Source organism: Mauremys reevesii, linkage group 7 (assembly GCF_016161935.1).
Source record: "Mauremys reevesii isolate NIE-2019 linkage group 7, ASM1616193v1, whole genome shotgun sequence".
Classification (NCBI taxonomy): domain Eukaryota; kingdom Metazoa; phylum Chordata; order Testudines; family Geoemydidae; genus Mauremys; species Mauremys reevesii.
Window position 1 is genome coordinate 75,507,797 of NC_052629.1, and position 17,348 is coordinate 75,525,144.

Consider the following 17,348-nt stretch of genomic DNA (forward strand, 5'->3'; position numbering starts at 1 on the left):
CTGCTCTCTCGCTCCAGTCCAGAACCTCCCACTCCTTCCAGCCGCTCACACTATATCACTTTCCCACAAGCCCCGCTTCTGTCGTTTTTCTTCGGTCCCGCTTCAACAGGCCGCTTGAGCCTTCTCTCATCTCTCACTCTGGGTGGATGCGGCTGGTCACATCACCAGTGTCCTCTCTCCTGAGCCCATTGTCCTTCCACTGGCCAGATCAGCTTGAATTCCGACATGTAGAGCCTCCAAGTCACCAGGTCACCAGTTGCAAGGATACCCAAAGTCCAGGTAATTGTCCAGGTTCCAGCTGCTAGGCGAGGGCATTGCTGGTCCCCTGCAACAACAAAAAAATCCCTCTCCCGCCAGCTCATTAAATGATTAACGCATAGGTAAACTGAGTACCACACTCTGCATGCAAACTATTGAAAAAAACAAGAAAATCCTTCACTTCGTCACAACAAGTAAATGTTCAGTAACAGCCACTACCTGGTGCATTGAATTTCCTGGTGGCTCGAGCGAGAGGAAAGTCGTGGGCTAGGTACAGTAGCCGCGGCGGTAGTTCTGGGATACCACCAGCTGCCTCCTGATCACCCACAGTCCCACTTCTCCTGGGAGCGCCTAGGGAGGCAGATCAGCACTGTATGTTGCTAATGCTGTTGTCAGCATTGCAAGGCATTTTATGAAGGATTAACAGTATGAATTGGGAACAAATGGCTCTTTTATAGGTGACGAAAGGCCAGAGGTTGGGAAGGAAAGGAGAAGAGACTAGATTAACTTGATGTTCCAGCTAAACCTGAAGATAAAGCGCTGACTCCAGCCCAAGGCCATTTCACACACGCTGCTACATGCCAAGAAAAAAGGGGGGAGTCCACCCCCCCGACCAGTCCTGAACAAAATTGCAGGGGCCCCGAAAACTGGCAAAACGGTGAAGGCGCGCGAGGGCAGGTATGCTTTGGAAACATTGAAGAGGCCACAGAATTCCGGTTTGGACGCGTACAAAAGCACAGAAAAAGAGGTCCCTGAACGAATCGCCGCTAAATAATCCTTCCTGTTGGAGATTACAGAGGACACTGGATGACCTATGCATGGGACAAGAATTCCCATCCACCGCTCCCCCTCCTCTTCCTACTTTACACCCATGCTTGGACAACCTCAGCTTCTGCATGTATAAGTATGATAGTGGTTTAGGGTTGGGGTACTTTCTTGCTTCATTAGAGTGACGTGGGAGCAGTCCCAACATTCAACACTGTTATTTTATTATGGAAAAAAGCTTTAAAATTCAGACATTTTGTGTGCTTTTCATCTCCTCCTCTAAAGATCCTGCAGCCTAAGCCTGATCAGCAGAGGCCCCAGCAAGATTGATAACATAAAGCTGTCACAAGCGCATTCCTGGTACAGAACTCCCTTCTCCCACAGGAATCTTTCCTAGCAACATTCCCCGAGGGATTTCGTTCTTTCTGTAAATTTGTCTGGCATTCAGCGGCTACCCTGCTGGCTTCCTAACTATCAGGATAGGCTACGCTCCCCAGTATCCAGGCAGGGTACCCTTTGCTAGCTCTGGCTACGGGTACTTCACTGCCACTGATCTTGCAGCCCAATGTCTTTGGGGCCCTTTCAGATGGATCTTCTGAACACGGGGGAACACAGAGAGCGACAGGTATACTAAAGCTTAGAGACCTGCGGTTCCAGGCAGTGGAGGGGCCCAACAGCCGAGAGAGAACATGGTCACCTGGAAAGGGCTGTCACACTGACGGGACTGATGGTACCAAGAGGTGGGCACGACCTGTGTGTCCATCACTACATGGTAGCAGCGGATGATTGGTGGATACAAACTGTAGACAGTTGGCTGCGAGCGCAGATGCTCTGAAGTGAGTGGCTGCCAACGATAAAATGAGGGAATTGAAGAACCAGTGTGGATCACAGAATCATAAACCTCCCCCAGTGCAACTTGAGACCCATGTCCCTTATTCTGTCTGCCACCACAGCCGAGCTACATTCTTTGGAAACCCCCCACCCCGGGTCAGGCAGTTGAAGTCTGCTACCCAATCCCCCCACTCTTCTCTTCTGCAGACTGAATAACTCAAGTTTCCTCAGCGTCTCCACATAAATCATGTACTCCAGTTCCCCTAATCATCTTTGTTGCCCTTCAATTTGTCCACATCCCTTGTGTATTGGGGGATACACAAAAAAGTGATAGTGAGACACTATCTCCCCTTTGACAAAGATAATCTATTTTTCCCCCCCAAAAAACAAAAAAAACCAAACAAAAACCAATATGAAATCTTTCATGCTATGAAAGACTCTACAGCCACTTTGCGCATATTGGGCACTTACCTGTCCCTCCCCAGGCGACAAGGGTAGCATCCTTACCAAAGGCCCAGGGCACAACAATATCACCGACTTCAGTCCAGACCGTATGACACTGGGAAAAACCACAACAGACTTCCTAGACATAGACAAAACCCAAGCTCAACCAACTACTTCGCACTATTGGATAACAAACAATTTTGAAGTGCTGGTCGGGCGTATATGCAACCACCCCTTGACCGCCACCTATTTGGCCATTTGGCTACCGCCTGCAGACTTGTGTGGCAAAGCTCACGCAAGACCGCTGGGTCCTGGAAATAGATTACTCCATCCCTTTCCTATTTTCCCCGCCCACCCTTTCTCCTTCCCAGTCCCTCTTAGGGACTTCTCTCACGTGCACCTTCTCTGCGTGGAGGTGGCTCATCTTATCCACCTAGATGCAGTCAAACATGTGCTGACACAACATCGGGGAAAAGGAGTCTACGCCCAAAAGAAAGGGGGAGGGTGGAGATCTACATTGGAGCTACGCCAACTGAAGAAGTTTGTACAGTTACAAACATTCAAGATGGTCACATTGGGCACAATAATACCCGCACTGCACAAGGGGACTGGTTCACTGCCCTCACCCTACAAGATACCTATTTCCATATATACAGTCATCAACCCAGCAGACATAGTTTCTGTATAACACTGACTCCGTCACCGAACATATTGGCCTCCCTACATTGGTAGACAAAAAAAAGGACCTAGACAGAGAACCTTCTATCCACACTCCCCAGTACTCATGCTAACCATGGTCGCATCCCAGATAGATTGCGGAGTGCACTTAGGCAACCACAAGGTACGGGCCCGCTGGTCCCTATCAGAGACGCGTCTGCACATCAGTCTGCTAGAACTTCGAGCTGTCAGGCAGGGAGGAGCACAATCTCACTCCCTAAGCACAATGACCATTAAACTATGGAATTGGTGGATACATCATCACATAAAAGTCACCACTTCCGCTGACACACTGAGCAGACACTTCTCCAAGAAACACGAATAGGAATTACATCCCTCAATACCCAAACAGCTGGCCTCCCACTGGGGCACTCCGTCGATAGACCTGTTTGCCGGTCCTCAAAACTGCAAATGCCATCTATTTTGCTCCAGAGCAGGTCTCTGAAACACACCTCATTCCTTGGAATATCGCCATGTACAATTTTCCACTGATTTCACTCATACACAGAATTCTACACACCATCACAGAGGAGAAGGCCCGGGTCATACTTATTGCCCCAGCCAGACATGGTATCCTTACCTGCTACGCATGTCCATCCATCCTCCCTGTACTCTCCCCGACAGACCACATCTCTTCTCCCAGAACTACAGTCAGCTTCTTCATCTGCAGCTCTGGAAACTCCATCTGATGGTGTTGTTCTTTCATGGTTTCAATCCCAGGAATTTTGGGATTTGTCTTCCCTTTGACAAAGATAGATTCTGGCTTCTATCCCACCAGGTGCAACTCATTTTACTGTTGTTAATTTGGCTCTGCTTTTTTTTTTCTGTCCTAGTTCACCCTGACTCCCAGTATCTTTTTGCCTTTTCTTACAAGGGGCAGCAGTACACATGGACCACATGCTCTCAGGGGTTAAGTGAAAGCCCATCTTACTTTTCCCAAGCATTAGCCCGAGACCTCGCTGACCTTGTTTTCCTGTCCGGGTCCACATTTGTCCACTGTGTAAATAATCTACTCCTCTGTTCCCCTTTGTTATCTGCCTCAGAAACTAATTCTTTAGTGCTCCTTACTGCCCTAGCAAAGAAGGGTCACAAGGCTTCTCACTATAAGCTCCAGCTCTGTCAAGCCTCTGTCACATACCTTGGCTTGCTCCTCTCCTAGGGTTCCCGAACACTTTCTCCTGCCCATGTCGAAACTATCGTTAGCTTTCCCCGACCCAGCGCCCTATGCCAGGTCCAAAAGTTTTTAGGCATGGCTGCTTTTTACAGGCAATGTATTCCTCAATATGCCTCCCTTGCAAAAACCTCTCCAGGAACTCACTCGGCTCTCTGTGCTTGACCCCATGCCATGGCCCCTTGAGGCCGACTCTGTCTTTGTTTCCCTCAAACAGCGTTTGGCTTCTGCCCTCGCTTTAGGGCTGCCTAACTATTCTAAGCCTTTTACCCTTTTCTGCCACAAACTTCTCACACAGATGCACACAGACATGAACCGCCCAGTGGACCCTGTTGCCCAAGGCTTGCCCCCTTGCCTGCGCTCTGTGGCTGCCGCGGCGTGCCTAGTCCAAATGTCTGAATCCCTTGTCGTCCACTCTCCTCTTACAATTGTCAAAGTTAGACTCAGGACTCACAGTTTGTCAGACCACTCTGTTTCATTAGCACAGCGCTCTGCTAATAACACTCAGATAATGTGAGCACCATGCAAGACACAAACTATCTTATTTATACAGATAAAAGGGTGAGCACTTAACAAGATAAGAAAGGAAGCAGAATCAGATACGTTTACCTGGGCTAGGCATGCATATCTTATTTCCTTACTAACTAACCATTACCGATCTTCTGTTAATGTTTCGCCATTAGCACCATTGTTTATGCCTAATGTTTCTTTTCCTGGCACCTGTATTTAAACATTTCTTATTTCTGCTTAAAGGTACATACAACATTTCTTTAATCCATTCTTATTTTTACAATATAATTCATTCTACTTTCACACGCTCATGGTCCCTCACTCTTGCTACAAGGTAACACAACCCACCTCTCCTCTGCCCACCTCACCAGGTGCGAACTTTTACTGCTGTCGGCTTCGTATATTACCTGAAGTGTTGTTCTCAGTTAAACCCTGCCACTATCCTTCCTTTGTATGATGATGGCAATGATGGTGATGGTGAACACCACGACTGCCTTGCAACTGTCTCTGCTGTCACCTCCCGCACCCAAATCTTTCTGATGTCCCTCTCCCTAATTCTGATCTTGTTTTGTTTACTGATGGTTCCTGTTTTCGAGACAACCAAGGTCATCTCCTTGCAGGATAGTCTGTGGTGTCACACTCTGAAACCCTTGAAGCGGCGCCTTTACCATCTGTAACCTAAGCACAAGTCGCTGAATTAGTTGCCCTCACCTGTGCCTGCTTTTTGGCAGAGGAACCACCCCCACCATTTACACTGACTCCCGCTATGCTTTTGGGGTTGTACATGACTTTGGCACCTTCTGGCAAGCTCTGCCGGTACCCCTATCAAAAATGACCCCTACATCGCTGCTCTCCTGGTTTTTTTTTAAAAAGCAGTTTTACGTCCGTCTGCTCTAGCTATTGTTAAGTGCCCTGGCCACTCGATGGCGGATACTGATGTTGCTAAGGGTAACGCATTTGCTGATGCCTTTGCTAAACATGCTGTTGCCATAGAACCTTCCCCAGATGCGTTTCTAGGTTCCCTTTCTGTTTCTATACCACCGCCGTCCCTCACTGACCTCACCATGCTCCAAGACTATGCCCCAGAAACCCCAAAAGACTCCTGAGTTGCCCAAGGTTGCTCTCTACAGCCTGATTCCCTTTGGCATTCGCCTACTCGTGCCTTTGTGGCCCCTTTTCACTCTACTTGTCTCTGGCCGCCCTGCTATATGGTGTTTCGCATGTTGGAAAAGAGGGGATGGTCTCTGTTGTAACTAAGGCAGGATGGTGGGCCCAGCATTTAAGCTCTTTTGCAGCCCGCCACTGTGATGCCTGTACCACTTGCCAAAGCCACAATATTGGTAAACCTGTAAAAGTGGCTCAGGGGTTCCGGGGCCTGCCCCAAGCACCATTCTTGTGTTGGCAACTTGATTTTGTACAAATGCCTAAGTGTTCAACTATATGAATTTATTTTGGTGTGTTTATTTTCTGGTTGGATAGAAGCCTTTCCTTGTCACAAGGCTGACTCACTGTTGCCAAATGTTTGTTAAATCATATTATGCCTGCCAAGGGAATTCCTGCCACTCTGTCCAGTGACCGGGGTACACATTTTATCAGACAACTTGTGACTGTACAGGGTTAAGCTGGTCAGCAGCCTTACCATTGGCCTTTATGGAAATATGATCCACTCCATCCCAAAGGCATAAATTGAGTCCCTTTGAAATTGTCATGGAATGCCCTCTGCGACCTATGGCTACCATTACTCCAGTCCCAGACTTGAACTTGACTCACAGTACCTTCCATCAATATTGCAAGGGACTAATGCAAACTGTGTCTCACGTCCATTCACAGGTTCGATCCGCCTGGCCGACAGAACCCACCTCTGACGCTTGCCACGACCTTGAGCTAGGTGATTGGGTCTATGTATGGCACCATCATCGAAAACATACCTTGGAGCCCCGGTGGAAGGGTCCTCATCAGGTACTGCTTACTACCCAGATGGCTGTTAAACTATCTGGCATCACAGCGTGGATACATGTTTCGCAGTGTAAAATGGCACCCCCCCCCCAGCGAACCAATCATCACCTCAGGACCACGCAGAGTCAATTTTGACTCCAGAAGAAGACAGAGGAACAGCCTGCAATACCTTACAATCTATGCTCTCGTAAGGGTTGCCAGAAGCAGGCGATGACCTAAAGCAAGGCCCAAGAAGAAGCAGTAGCGAGCCTGGTGCCTGCTACCTGGTGGATGTAAAATCGTGACTGTGGTTCCCTCAGTTGAGGTTGTCAGAACCAGAAGGGCCTTGCCTCCAACATGTGCCTCTGGTGGCGCCTGTTCCTCGGCTGCTGGTGTCTTAAGGTCTGGGAAGTCCACAATGATAATTCTTTTATCCAGCAGCAAGTGTGGATAGTTCAGACCCTTAATATCGCTAATTGCTGGGTCTGCAGCCCCATCCCAGCCCACTCTCAATCTAGTGTTATTGTCCTGGCAATCCCACTCAATTCCCCAGACTTCACTGGAGGACCTCATCCATTTAACAAAACATGGAACAGCAATGACACTTGGGAAGTGGTGGGACTAAATGTATCTAAGTGGATAAGTGTGGTGGTGGGAAAAGGTCATTGGTGTTGGGTGTGTAATGGGACAGGGTTGGATCTGGGAAGGAGCAGTTGCCTTCAGCATATTGTGGCCAATGGTCTATGAGATTATTCGAACAAAACTAAAAAGTGGCGGGCCGGGTATGGGGATGAGACTTTTTTCTCAACCTGGAATCAAACAGAGAAATCAATCTCATGTTCCCCCTAGAGCAACCTTAGTGAGAACAATGCAGTCTTTCAATGCCATGCAAACACCACCACTCCTCATAAGGAGAATTACCATGTGCCCTTTGGGGGATATTATTCCTCCTTTGAATGCACCTACATGGCAAATGGATGCAACTAACTTTTTCTGGCCTTGATAGGGCATCATTGGATTTGTGAGACTAAAGTGTATACCATGTTACCAGCTAACTGGTCAGATATCTGTTATCCCGCGCGGCTCGTCCCACAATTCTGAGTGCCAGAGTCCTTCCCACGAGAACACCTCCATAATTTCAGATGGAAAAGAAGGGAATTATCAGATGCCCAATAGTATGTAAATAACATAAGACCCTTAACCTGGAAAGAGGCTATTGGCAGTTCATTTATCCCATTTGGGGGAGTAATACACCATGCAAAAAGGCTCCTGAGGTTACAAGCAGTAGGTGAAATAATGGCAAATAAAACTGGATAAAGTTTAAGAGCCCTGGTCAAAGAAACAGTTTTCAGTTAATCTCCTGTTGTATCCAAAATTGTGTAAGACATCACGCAGGTAGCTGCCTGTCATAAACAGTTAGTTAAGGGTTAAGGTTTTTATCTACCCGTAAAGGGTTAACAAGCAGTACCTGTGGACACCTGACCAGAGGACCAATGAGGGACAAGATAATTTCAAATCCCGGTGGAGGGAAGTTTTTTTCCTGTTCTTTGTTTTTTGGAGAGTCTCTCTTGGGAATTAAGAGAGTCCAGACATCTTAATCAAGTCCTCCCAGGTTTCTGCAATAAATTCTTCTATTCAAGCTAGTGAGTATTAGCAAGGAACTAATATTCTGATACTTTTATTTCTGTATTTGCAATTCTGTGTTTTGCTATAGAATTTCTTTAAGTCTGTACTGTTATTGCTTTTACTGAGAAAGAAAGGAGGGGGAATTCTCTCCAGAGATTGATAAGTTTAGACCCTGTATATTGTTCCATCGTGGTTACAGAGACAGTGACTTTCTTTTTTATTCTTTAATAAATTATTTTCTATTAAGAACTTGGTTAATCTTTCCTTGGGTGGATTCTCAGGGAAAGGGGAGGAGGGAAGCATCCCTCTGTAGTTGGATCCCGGTATTTCTCCTAGGCAAAGGGAGGTGGGAGGAAGCAGGGGGGAATGGTTTATTTCTCCTGGGTGTAAGAACTCCATGGATTTGGGGCTCTTGGGATCCCCAAGGATTTTGGGGAAGGACTGTGTCCCAATACACGTACTTTATTGGGTGGTGGCAGCTTTGACCAGATCTAAACTAGGATTTAAGTTTAGATAAATCCATGCAGGTCCCCATATTGGAACCCAACAGCTCCAAGTGGGGGTGAGACCTATGACACTGCCCCAAACCAGAGTGCTAATATGATGAGCCTAAATATCACTGATGAACAAAGAGACAAAGAACAGTTGATATGTGGAAGCCAGTAATTGGTCATTGCGTAGCTTGACCAAAAGGAGGGATTGTGACAGTAGAATGAATTATATTGTAGAAGTAGAATGAATTAAAGAAATGCTGTATGTTCCTTTAAGCAGGAATGAGGACTGTTGAGATAAAGCCAGGAAGAGGAACATTAAGGTATTGAACAATGAGGCCACTTAAACTGATGGTGGGACATTAACAGGAGATTGGTGAGCATTAATAAGGACATGAGATATGTGTCTAGTCCCAGGTAAACTTATCAGTTCTGCGCCCTTTGTAAGCTTGTTAATTTCACGCCCTTTTATCTGTATGGCGCACACATTTTCTGGGTGTATTAGCAGAGCACTTTTACTCATAAACAGAGTGGTCTGACAAATTGGCAGGGCTCAGCAATGAGGGGCCAGGCCAGATGCTAGCGCAACTCCCCCCCCACGCACATCTAGATAGTGCAAGCAGGGGTCAAAGCACCCTGCTCAGGGCAGTTCTCTGCAGAGGGGTGTCACGCTGGCTGCACATGGCTCAGGGATGCTTTTTGTGGGGCTGAGAAATGGGGGAGCCACAACCCAGCAGGACACCTGGTAGGTGGGATGTGGGTACCCTGCTCGAGACCACCAGGGACAGATGGCTGGACTCAGCTGTCCTGTGCGGGGACTCAGTCCTGAGATAAGGACAAGGACTCGGAGCCAGGAGGGGCATTGACACCAGCTGTCATGGCCCTGGTGTGGCCAGGTTGGCCTATGGCTTTGCCTCTCAGGGCTGAAGACTTGCATCCGAAGAAGTGGGTATTCACCCATGAAAGCTCATGCTGCAAAACGTCTGTTAGTCTATAAGGTGCCACAGGATTCTTTGCTGCGTCTACAGAACCAGACTAACGCGGCTACCCCTCTGATAGAGGCCATGTAGTGCTAGTGCCTGTCCCCATTCTCCTCCCTCCCCAAGCAGCTCCAGCTGACTCGGCCCTGGGATACATGCCCAGCTGTGGTCCATGTACCAAGTGTCCTGCCCACAGGGCAGCAGCAGCTGCTGGCAGCAGGGCTGGGGAAATCTTGCTTCCTGCTACCACAAAGTGGAAGTTTTCTGCAGTTTTTCTGATGCCTGTGCATGCCTCAGTTTCCCTCTGTACTTTGCATTGCCGCCCTGTGGATGCGAAGGGGATGAAATGCCACTCTTGGGACAGAGAAGGAGCCATGAGGGGCAGGGGCAGTGAACCACCTGGAGGACCTGGAAAGATGCCCCAGGGATGTCACAATTAACTCCCAGCCCTGGGGCCAGGAGGTGGGGCGTCTGAAGTCAGCCTGGACCTGAGTTCGCTGGCCTAATATGTCAGGGATAAAAAACAACTGGGCAGTGCTCACCTGGGGCAGAGCCAACACCTGCCTGCAGGACACCATGGGTGGGTGAAGCTGTCTCAGCCCTGGCTGTTCCTAGTGACTCAGAAATCCTGCTCTGACTGGACAAGGCTGCTGTGTGTCACTGCCAACACTGGCTGGGTGCTGGGAGGGTGAGGGTGAAAGTCTCACCCAGGCTTCTGGCTCAGCAGGCCAGGGGAGGCAGGAGAAGGTGAGAATGTGTGGCCTGCCCTGAGGGAGGGGGGCCCCTTGGGGGCTGGCCACTGAGAGGTTCCTCCAGGGCCCGATCCTGGAGCTCTGAGACACCTGCCCATGCCCTGGCCTGGCAGGGCTGTGAGGCACCCCACGAAGGGGGCAGGCTCACAGGATGGGCTGTTCTCAAGGTGCAGTGTAAAGCCAGCCAGCTGGGGGAGGGGAGCGCTTGCATTGGAACACCTCCCACCTTCCTCCCCCAGGGCCCCTCCCAGTTCTGCAGGTGGCTCCTCCTCTCCCCACCCCAGCCCCATAGCCTGCTAGCGAAAGGGGCCCCTGCTGCGGCGGAGACCCAGCCCCTCCGCCCAGGGGCAGGCCACACCCTTGGGGATGAGGTGACTTGGACAAAAGATGAGCCGTGGGTTTATTGGAAACAGGTTACAGGGCTCGCAGATGCGGAGCACAGCCCGTCAGCACTGCAGGTGCTGGAGCAGCCAGAGCGCCATGTTCATAAAGCCGTCGGCCTCAGCCTCGATGCCAGAGAGCGCATGGCTGTTCCTAGGGTACATCAGCAGCCTGTGGAGAAGGAGAGGGCTTGGCAAGGTACCAGCTCTCCAGGACCGCCCCCCCCACACCTGGACACAGACCTGCACCCCCTGCCACCTCCCCATGGACCTCCCCCACCCAGCCAGGTATGCACCAGGACCCCCCACCAGCTCCCCAGGGACCCCTACCTGTCAGGGTACTCATCAGGACCCCCCATCCACCTGGGCACACACCAGGAGCCCCCGCTTGTCCAAGTATGCAACTGGGACCCCCCCCCCCCAGGACTCCTGCACCGAGACCCCCCCTGCCCATGTGGGATCTACCAACTCCTCGCAGCCATCTGAGCCTCCAGGAAGCTTCCCCCACATAACTCCAGCTCCCTCCCTTGGTGCCAGCCTGTCCATTGGTGATCCCAGCCCCACTGGCCTCACTACGCCTGAGGACCCAGCTTGTGTCCCTCCCACTCCAGCCACGACCCCTGCACCAATCAGTTCTCTCTCCCCAGCCAATCCCCACGTCCTGCCCCCCATGGACTCACCGGGTAGGAACGCCCCTGGCCTTGAGAGCACGGTAGTACTCCAGCCCCTGCTTGGGGGGGACACGCCTATCCTCTTCTCCCAGCATCAGGAGCACAGGTGCCCGGACCTGTAGGGAAAGCAGTGCAGAGACCTGGGTCCCACAGCCAGCACTGTGGGCCCACACCAAGATGAGGAGGGGTGTATGTGTCTCTGACCAGGGAGAGCAGGGCAGGGGCAGGGTCTCTGAACAGGGTGGGACAGGTTCCCTGGGGTGCAACTGGGTGGTGGCTAAGAACAGTTAAAGTTTGTTATTTTCTGTTTGCTTATTTCAGGAAAGGGAAATGTGGACAGAAAAGCAGAAAGATGGTGAGAGTGAAGCAGTTGCAAAATTGATGCTGTACAAACTGCAAGCAACAGAAAAAGAACATCAGAGACTTTTGGAACTAGAACAGGGTGCAACTGGGGTACCCCTAAGCCCTCTGTCTTACCAACCTGGGCTCCCTCTCACACTGCTTCTGTGACAAACTGCAAACCTCTCCAGGTATTGCACTCACACAGCCATCCACAGGCAGGGACGCACCCAGCTCAGTTACATGAATGCTTTTGCCAGCCACTCATGAACCAACAATAGAAAGACTTCAGCCTATTCCCCCCTGCTCCCCAGCCTAGGACCCCAAGCCTGGCCAGTGTAAATTCATTGCCCAGTCTGATACTTCTACAAATTAAAGTGGATGAGCACCAGCCCTTACAACCTGAGCAGATTTTCCAAGCACTTCAACCAAGATGCACTGTTTTAGGGAAAAAATTAAAACTTATTTCTTAGGTAATCAACTTTCATCTGTATGCTTACTGCTTACAATCACTTAAATCTAGCTTTCTGTAGTTAAGTAAATAAGTAAAATTGCAATATGAGTTCTAAACTAGACAGGATTTGAATCAAGTGGTGTCTCACCTCGACAGACAATACAAGCAGGTTACAGATCTTCCATACACAGGCTGGAACTTTCCTTCAGCCTGGGACCATCTCCCCAGTTCAGTCTTTTTCCTCCAGACGTACTTCCAGGTGTTGAATTGTGCGGGGAGAGAGGCCAGGTTGGTAAGCCAGACTGGGCTCAGCAGTACCCTACTTCCAGGTTGCACCCTGGGGAACTGGTCACAGCGAGCAGGGTGAAATGCAGAGTTTGTTGTTCTGAGTGAGATTTGCATTTCATACACTGGTATAGAGATTTTAAGTGTGGTGGCTAAGAACAGTCGAAGGGAGGGTTTGTTATTTTCTGTTTGCTTATTTCAGGAAAGGGAAATGGGGACAGAAAAGCAGAAAGATGGTGAGAGTGAAGCAGTTGCAAAATTGATGCTGTACAAACTGCAAGCAGCAGAAAAAGAATATCAGAGACTTTTGGAACTAAAACAGCTGGAAGTTGAGGCTCACTTAAGGGCTTTAAAGGAGAAGAAAGTAGAGGCTGCCAGAGAGGAAGCCCCAAAAATGACATTGGATTGAAAATCTATACTGAAGGGGACACTGAAGGGAAATAAAAAACAGTAACTGAACACATGCTGAGGTTCAAGGAGGAGTTGGAAGACACAATGGGTACTGAACAAACTAGACTATCTAAACAGAAGGCGTGGTATGATAAAAAATACTTGGAAATGCCTCCTTGTGAAGAAAGATTTGGTGTTACTGTTAAACTTTGTGAAAAGAGTTTGATGCTAATGGTTAACCTTATGACAAAGAATTTGGTTCTGACGGTAAATTCTATGAAAAGGTGTAACATGCATAATTTTTGGGAAACGCTCTTGGACATATTAGAAGTGGTAAATAAGAACACAACCTGTGTTAAGAAGCCATATGATAATGCTGCTTCTCAGCTAATACCCATAAACAGTCTTGAAGCTTGTCATAGTAGACATACCTGGTCTGCTGTGTGGAAGGGGAAACATCAATGGCTAAATGCCAAGATACCTACACTCTAGAAGACACTAATATGTGTCTTGAGTTAACACCACTTTAAAAAGCAAAATGGTTAACAATGCTGCATAGATTAAAAAAAAAAAAAAAAAGTTAGAGAAGGTACACAGAAATGTGCAAGAGCTCATGAGGGTACCACTGCAATGTTTAGCAACTATTGCGAGTTGTATGGTCAAAATCTAAAAAGGACCTTAGGCCCACTGCCTCCACATCAGTCAGTGACTAACCCTCCTGCAGTAACATAAGGGGGAGGTGTGACATATTGTGCTCAAAGCAGCGCCCTGGCACCCCCATATTCTCCACTGCCATATCATTATGATGTGTTTTGTAGAAAGTATACCTTGTAAGATATCATTTTAAAACATTAATATCCTGTTAGATTGTATGTGCTATCACTGTATGCATGGGTGGAGTTTGGGGGGGCAGGGAGGGGCATTGCACCTCCAAACTGCAAGCCTCGGGCAGGAAGGCACTCTGAATGTGCAATATAATGAGCTCTGCAGAGGAGACAGGAGACTTCTTCCATCTTGGGACCCTGAGGCAGGGAATCAGAATTTTGTTTATAAACAGTGTGATTTAATACGTGATTAAGATAAGAAAGGGCAGTTAGGATGTTTCCTAAAGTTAAATGATCTGTTTCAAGCTTGGTGAACTGCAAAAAGTGAGTAGCCTAAATGATAGAAAGTAATTGTAGATTTTTCTACAATTGTTTCAATTGTTGGATTCAAGAGGTGGTACAAAATTACTAATTTCAGAGGGGTAGCTGTGTTAGTCTGTATCAGCAAAAAGAATGAGGAGTACTTGTGGCACCTTAGAGACTAACACATTTATTTGGGCATAAGATTTAGTGGGCTAAAACCAAATTTATCAGATACATTCCGTGGAAAATACAGTATATACACACACAAAGAAAATGAAAAAATGGGGGTTGCCATACCCACTCTAATGAGACTAATCAATTAATGTGGGCTATTATCAGCAGAAGAAAAAAAAACTTCTGTTGTGATCAGGATGGCCCATTTCCAACAGTTGACAAGAAGGTGTGAGTAACAGTATGGGAAAAATTAGCATGGGAAAATGGTTTTTAGTTTGTGTAATGATGCATCCACCCCCAGTCTTTATTCAAGCCTAATTTAATGGTGTCCAGTTTGCAAATTAATTCCAGTTTGGCAGTTTCTCATTGCAGTCTGTTTTTGGAAGTTTTTTTGTTGAAGAATTGTGACTTTAAGGTCTGTAATTGAGTGTCCAGGGAGGTTGAAGTGTTCTCTAGCTTGTTTTTAAATATTATAATTCTTGATGTCTGATTTGTGTCCATTTATTCTTTTGCATAGAGACTGTCTGGTTTGGCCAATGAACTGATTTTTTAGACAAAGGAAATGCAGTAGATCTAATCTACTGAAGGCATCTGATACAGTTCCACATGAGACATTATTAGTTAAACTGGAGAAGATGGGGATTAATATGAGAACTAAAAGGTGGATAATTGTAACTGGTTAAAGGGGAGACTGCAACAGGTCATACTGAAAGGCAAACTGGGTCAGGCTAGAGGGAGGTTACTAGAGGAGTTCCTCAGGTATCAGTCTTGGGACCAATCTTATTTAACATTTTTATTACTGACCTTGATACACAAAGTGGCTGTGTGCTAACAAAATTTGTGGATGACACAAAGCTAGGAGGTATTGCCAATACGGAGGATAACCAGAATATCGTACAAGATCTGCATGACCTTGTAAACTGAAGTAATAGAAATGGGATAATATTTAATAGTGCAAAGTGAAAGTCATGCATTTAGAGACTAACAAGAATTTTTGCTATAAGCTGGGGATTTATCATTTGGAAGTGACAGAGGAGAAAGAGCCAGGTGTAGTTGTTGATCACAAGATGACTATGAGCTGCCAAAGTGATGCTGCTGTGAAAGAGGGTAATGCGGTCCTGGGGTGCTTCAGGTGAGGTATTTCCAGTAGAGACAGGGAAGTGTTAGTGACATTATACAAGGCACTGGTGAGAGCTCATTTGGAACAGTGTGTGCAATTCTGGTTGCCCATGTTTAAGAAGGATGAATTCAAACTGGAACAGGTGCAGAGAAGGGTCACTAGGAGGATCTTAGGAAAACCTACCTTATGAGAGGAGACTCAAGAGCTTGGCTTGTTTAGCCTAATCTATAGATGGCTGAGGGGAGATATGATTGCTCTCTCTAAATACCTCAGAGGGATAAAATACCAGGGAGGGAGAGGAGTTATTTAAGTTAAGCACCAATGAGGACCCCAGAACAAAGATATAAACTGGTCATTAACATGTTTAGGCTTGAAATTAGGCAAAGGTTTCTAACCATCAGAGGAGTGAAGTTCTGGAGCAGCCTCCCAAGGGGAGCAATGGGGGCAAAAAACCTAACTGGCTTCAAGACTGAGCTTGATATGTTTATGGAGGGGATGGTGTGACAGGACTGCCTACAATGGTGTGTAGCCCATCAGCGACTGCCTGTAGCAAAAATCCCCAACAGCTAGAGATGGGGAGGGCTCTGAGTTTCTACAGAGAATTATCTCCCAGGTATCTGCCTGATGGGGGTTGCCCACATGCTCAGAGTCTAACTCAGGGGTAGGCAACCTATGGCAAGCGCGCCGAAGGCGGCATGTGAGCTGATTTTCAGTGGCACTCACACGGCCCAGGTCCTGGAGACCAGTCCGGGGGGCTCTGCATTTTAATTTAATTTTAAATGAATCTTCTTAAAAATTTTAAAAACCTTACTTACTTTACATGCAACAATAGTTTAGTTATTTATTACAAGAGTTATAGAAAGAGAACTTCTAAAAACATTAAAATGTATTTCTGGCATGTGAAACCTTAAATTAGAGTGAATAAATGAAGACTCGGCACACCACTTCTGAAAGGTTGCTGACCTCTGGTCTAACTGATCATTATATTAATGGCTGGGAAGGAATTTTCCCCTGCGACAGTTTGGCAGAGACCTTGGGGCTTTCTTCACCTTCCTCTGCAGCATGGATCACTTGCAGCTTTAAACTAGTGTAAATGGTGGATTCTCTATAACTTGAAGTCTTCAAATCATGATTTGAGGATTTCAGTATCTCAGTCAGTGGTTATGAGTCTTTTACAGGAGCGAGTGGGTGAGGTTCTATGGCCTGCAATGTGCAGGAGGTCAGACTAGATGACCACGATGGTCCCTTCTGATGTTAGCAAGAGTATCTGAGTAAGAATATACATTACTATATACAATTATATAAACCTAACCAGTGTCCCTTAAGTGACTTGCCACAAGATGTCAGAACATGTTAGTATTAGAGCTGAGTGGGTCTAATGTTTATTTAATTTTCTTTCTTGATATAGGAATTAGTTACAGTGCTCCTATCAGATGATTTCTAAATTATCTGCCAAAAAAAAAAAACAACCAAAAAACAAAAAAAAACACCCTGGAGTTTTCAGTTACTTAAGTTGCTCCCCCATCCCCAAAAAAATCTGAAATGGCACCCCTGTGGGCTGGCACAGAATTTGCTCCCCCCATGCGTGGCCCTGTTGTCTTGACTGGAGCCACCCACCCAAATATAGAAGTCAAACTACCCCATGATTGTATGTGGAGTTATGAAGTTTTGAAATGTGTGTGTCACTGAAATATGTTGTGAGCTTGGGAATACCCACAACCAGCCTTTCAGGTGCCATAATGGAACAGCCAGACGCTGCTGATGGTCCCTTAAAGGAATCCACACTCCCAAGGACAATTCCAGTATACAATGGATACCTCTCAGAGATAGCATGTAGATAATGGAGACTGCTTGACCCATATCATAGCAAAGGATCTTTCCAGCAAGCTGGAAGAAGCTATAAAAGGGGGAAGTGACATCATCGCTTG

The 17,348-nt window shown here is 47.3% G+C and overlaps 1 protein-coding gene across 5 annotated transcripts in view; it reads right to left on the reverse strand.

Annotated features, from left to right (window-relative positions):
- Positions 1-10,852: 10,852 nt before the first annotated feature.
- The window catches only part of APEH (acylaminoacyl-peptide hydrolase), a 30,491-nt gene continuing 23,995 nt past the window's right edge, over positions 10,853-17,348 (reverse strand). For 4 of the 5 annotated variants that reach the window (XM_039482385.1, XM_039482384.1, XM_039482387.1 and 1 more), the window contains 2 exons: positions 11,541-11,647; positions 10,853-11,032 (listed from right to left, as the gene is read on the reverse strand). In XM_039482385.1, coding sequence (XP_039338319.1) covers positions 10,927-11,032; positions 11,541-11,647 — 213 coding nt within the window. In that variant the 3' untranslated portion in view covers positions 10,853-10,926. Of the gene's footprint in view, positions 11,033-11,540; positions 11,691-17,348 lie in introns of all 5 variants that reach the window. The other variant, XR_005583026.1, reaches the window with a different exon arrangement.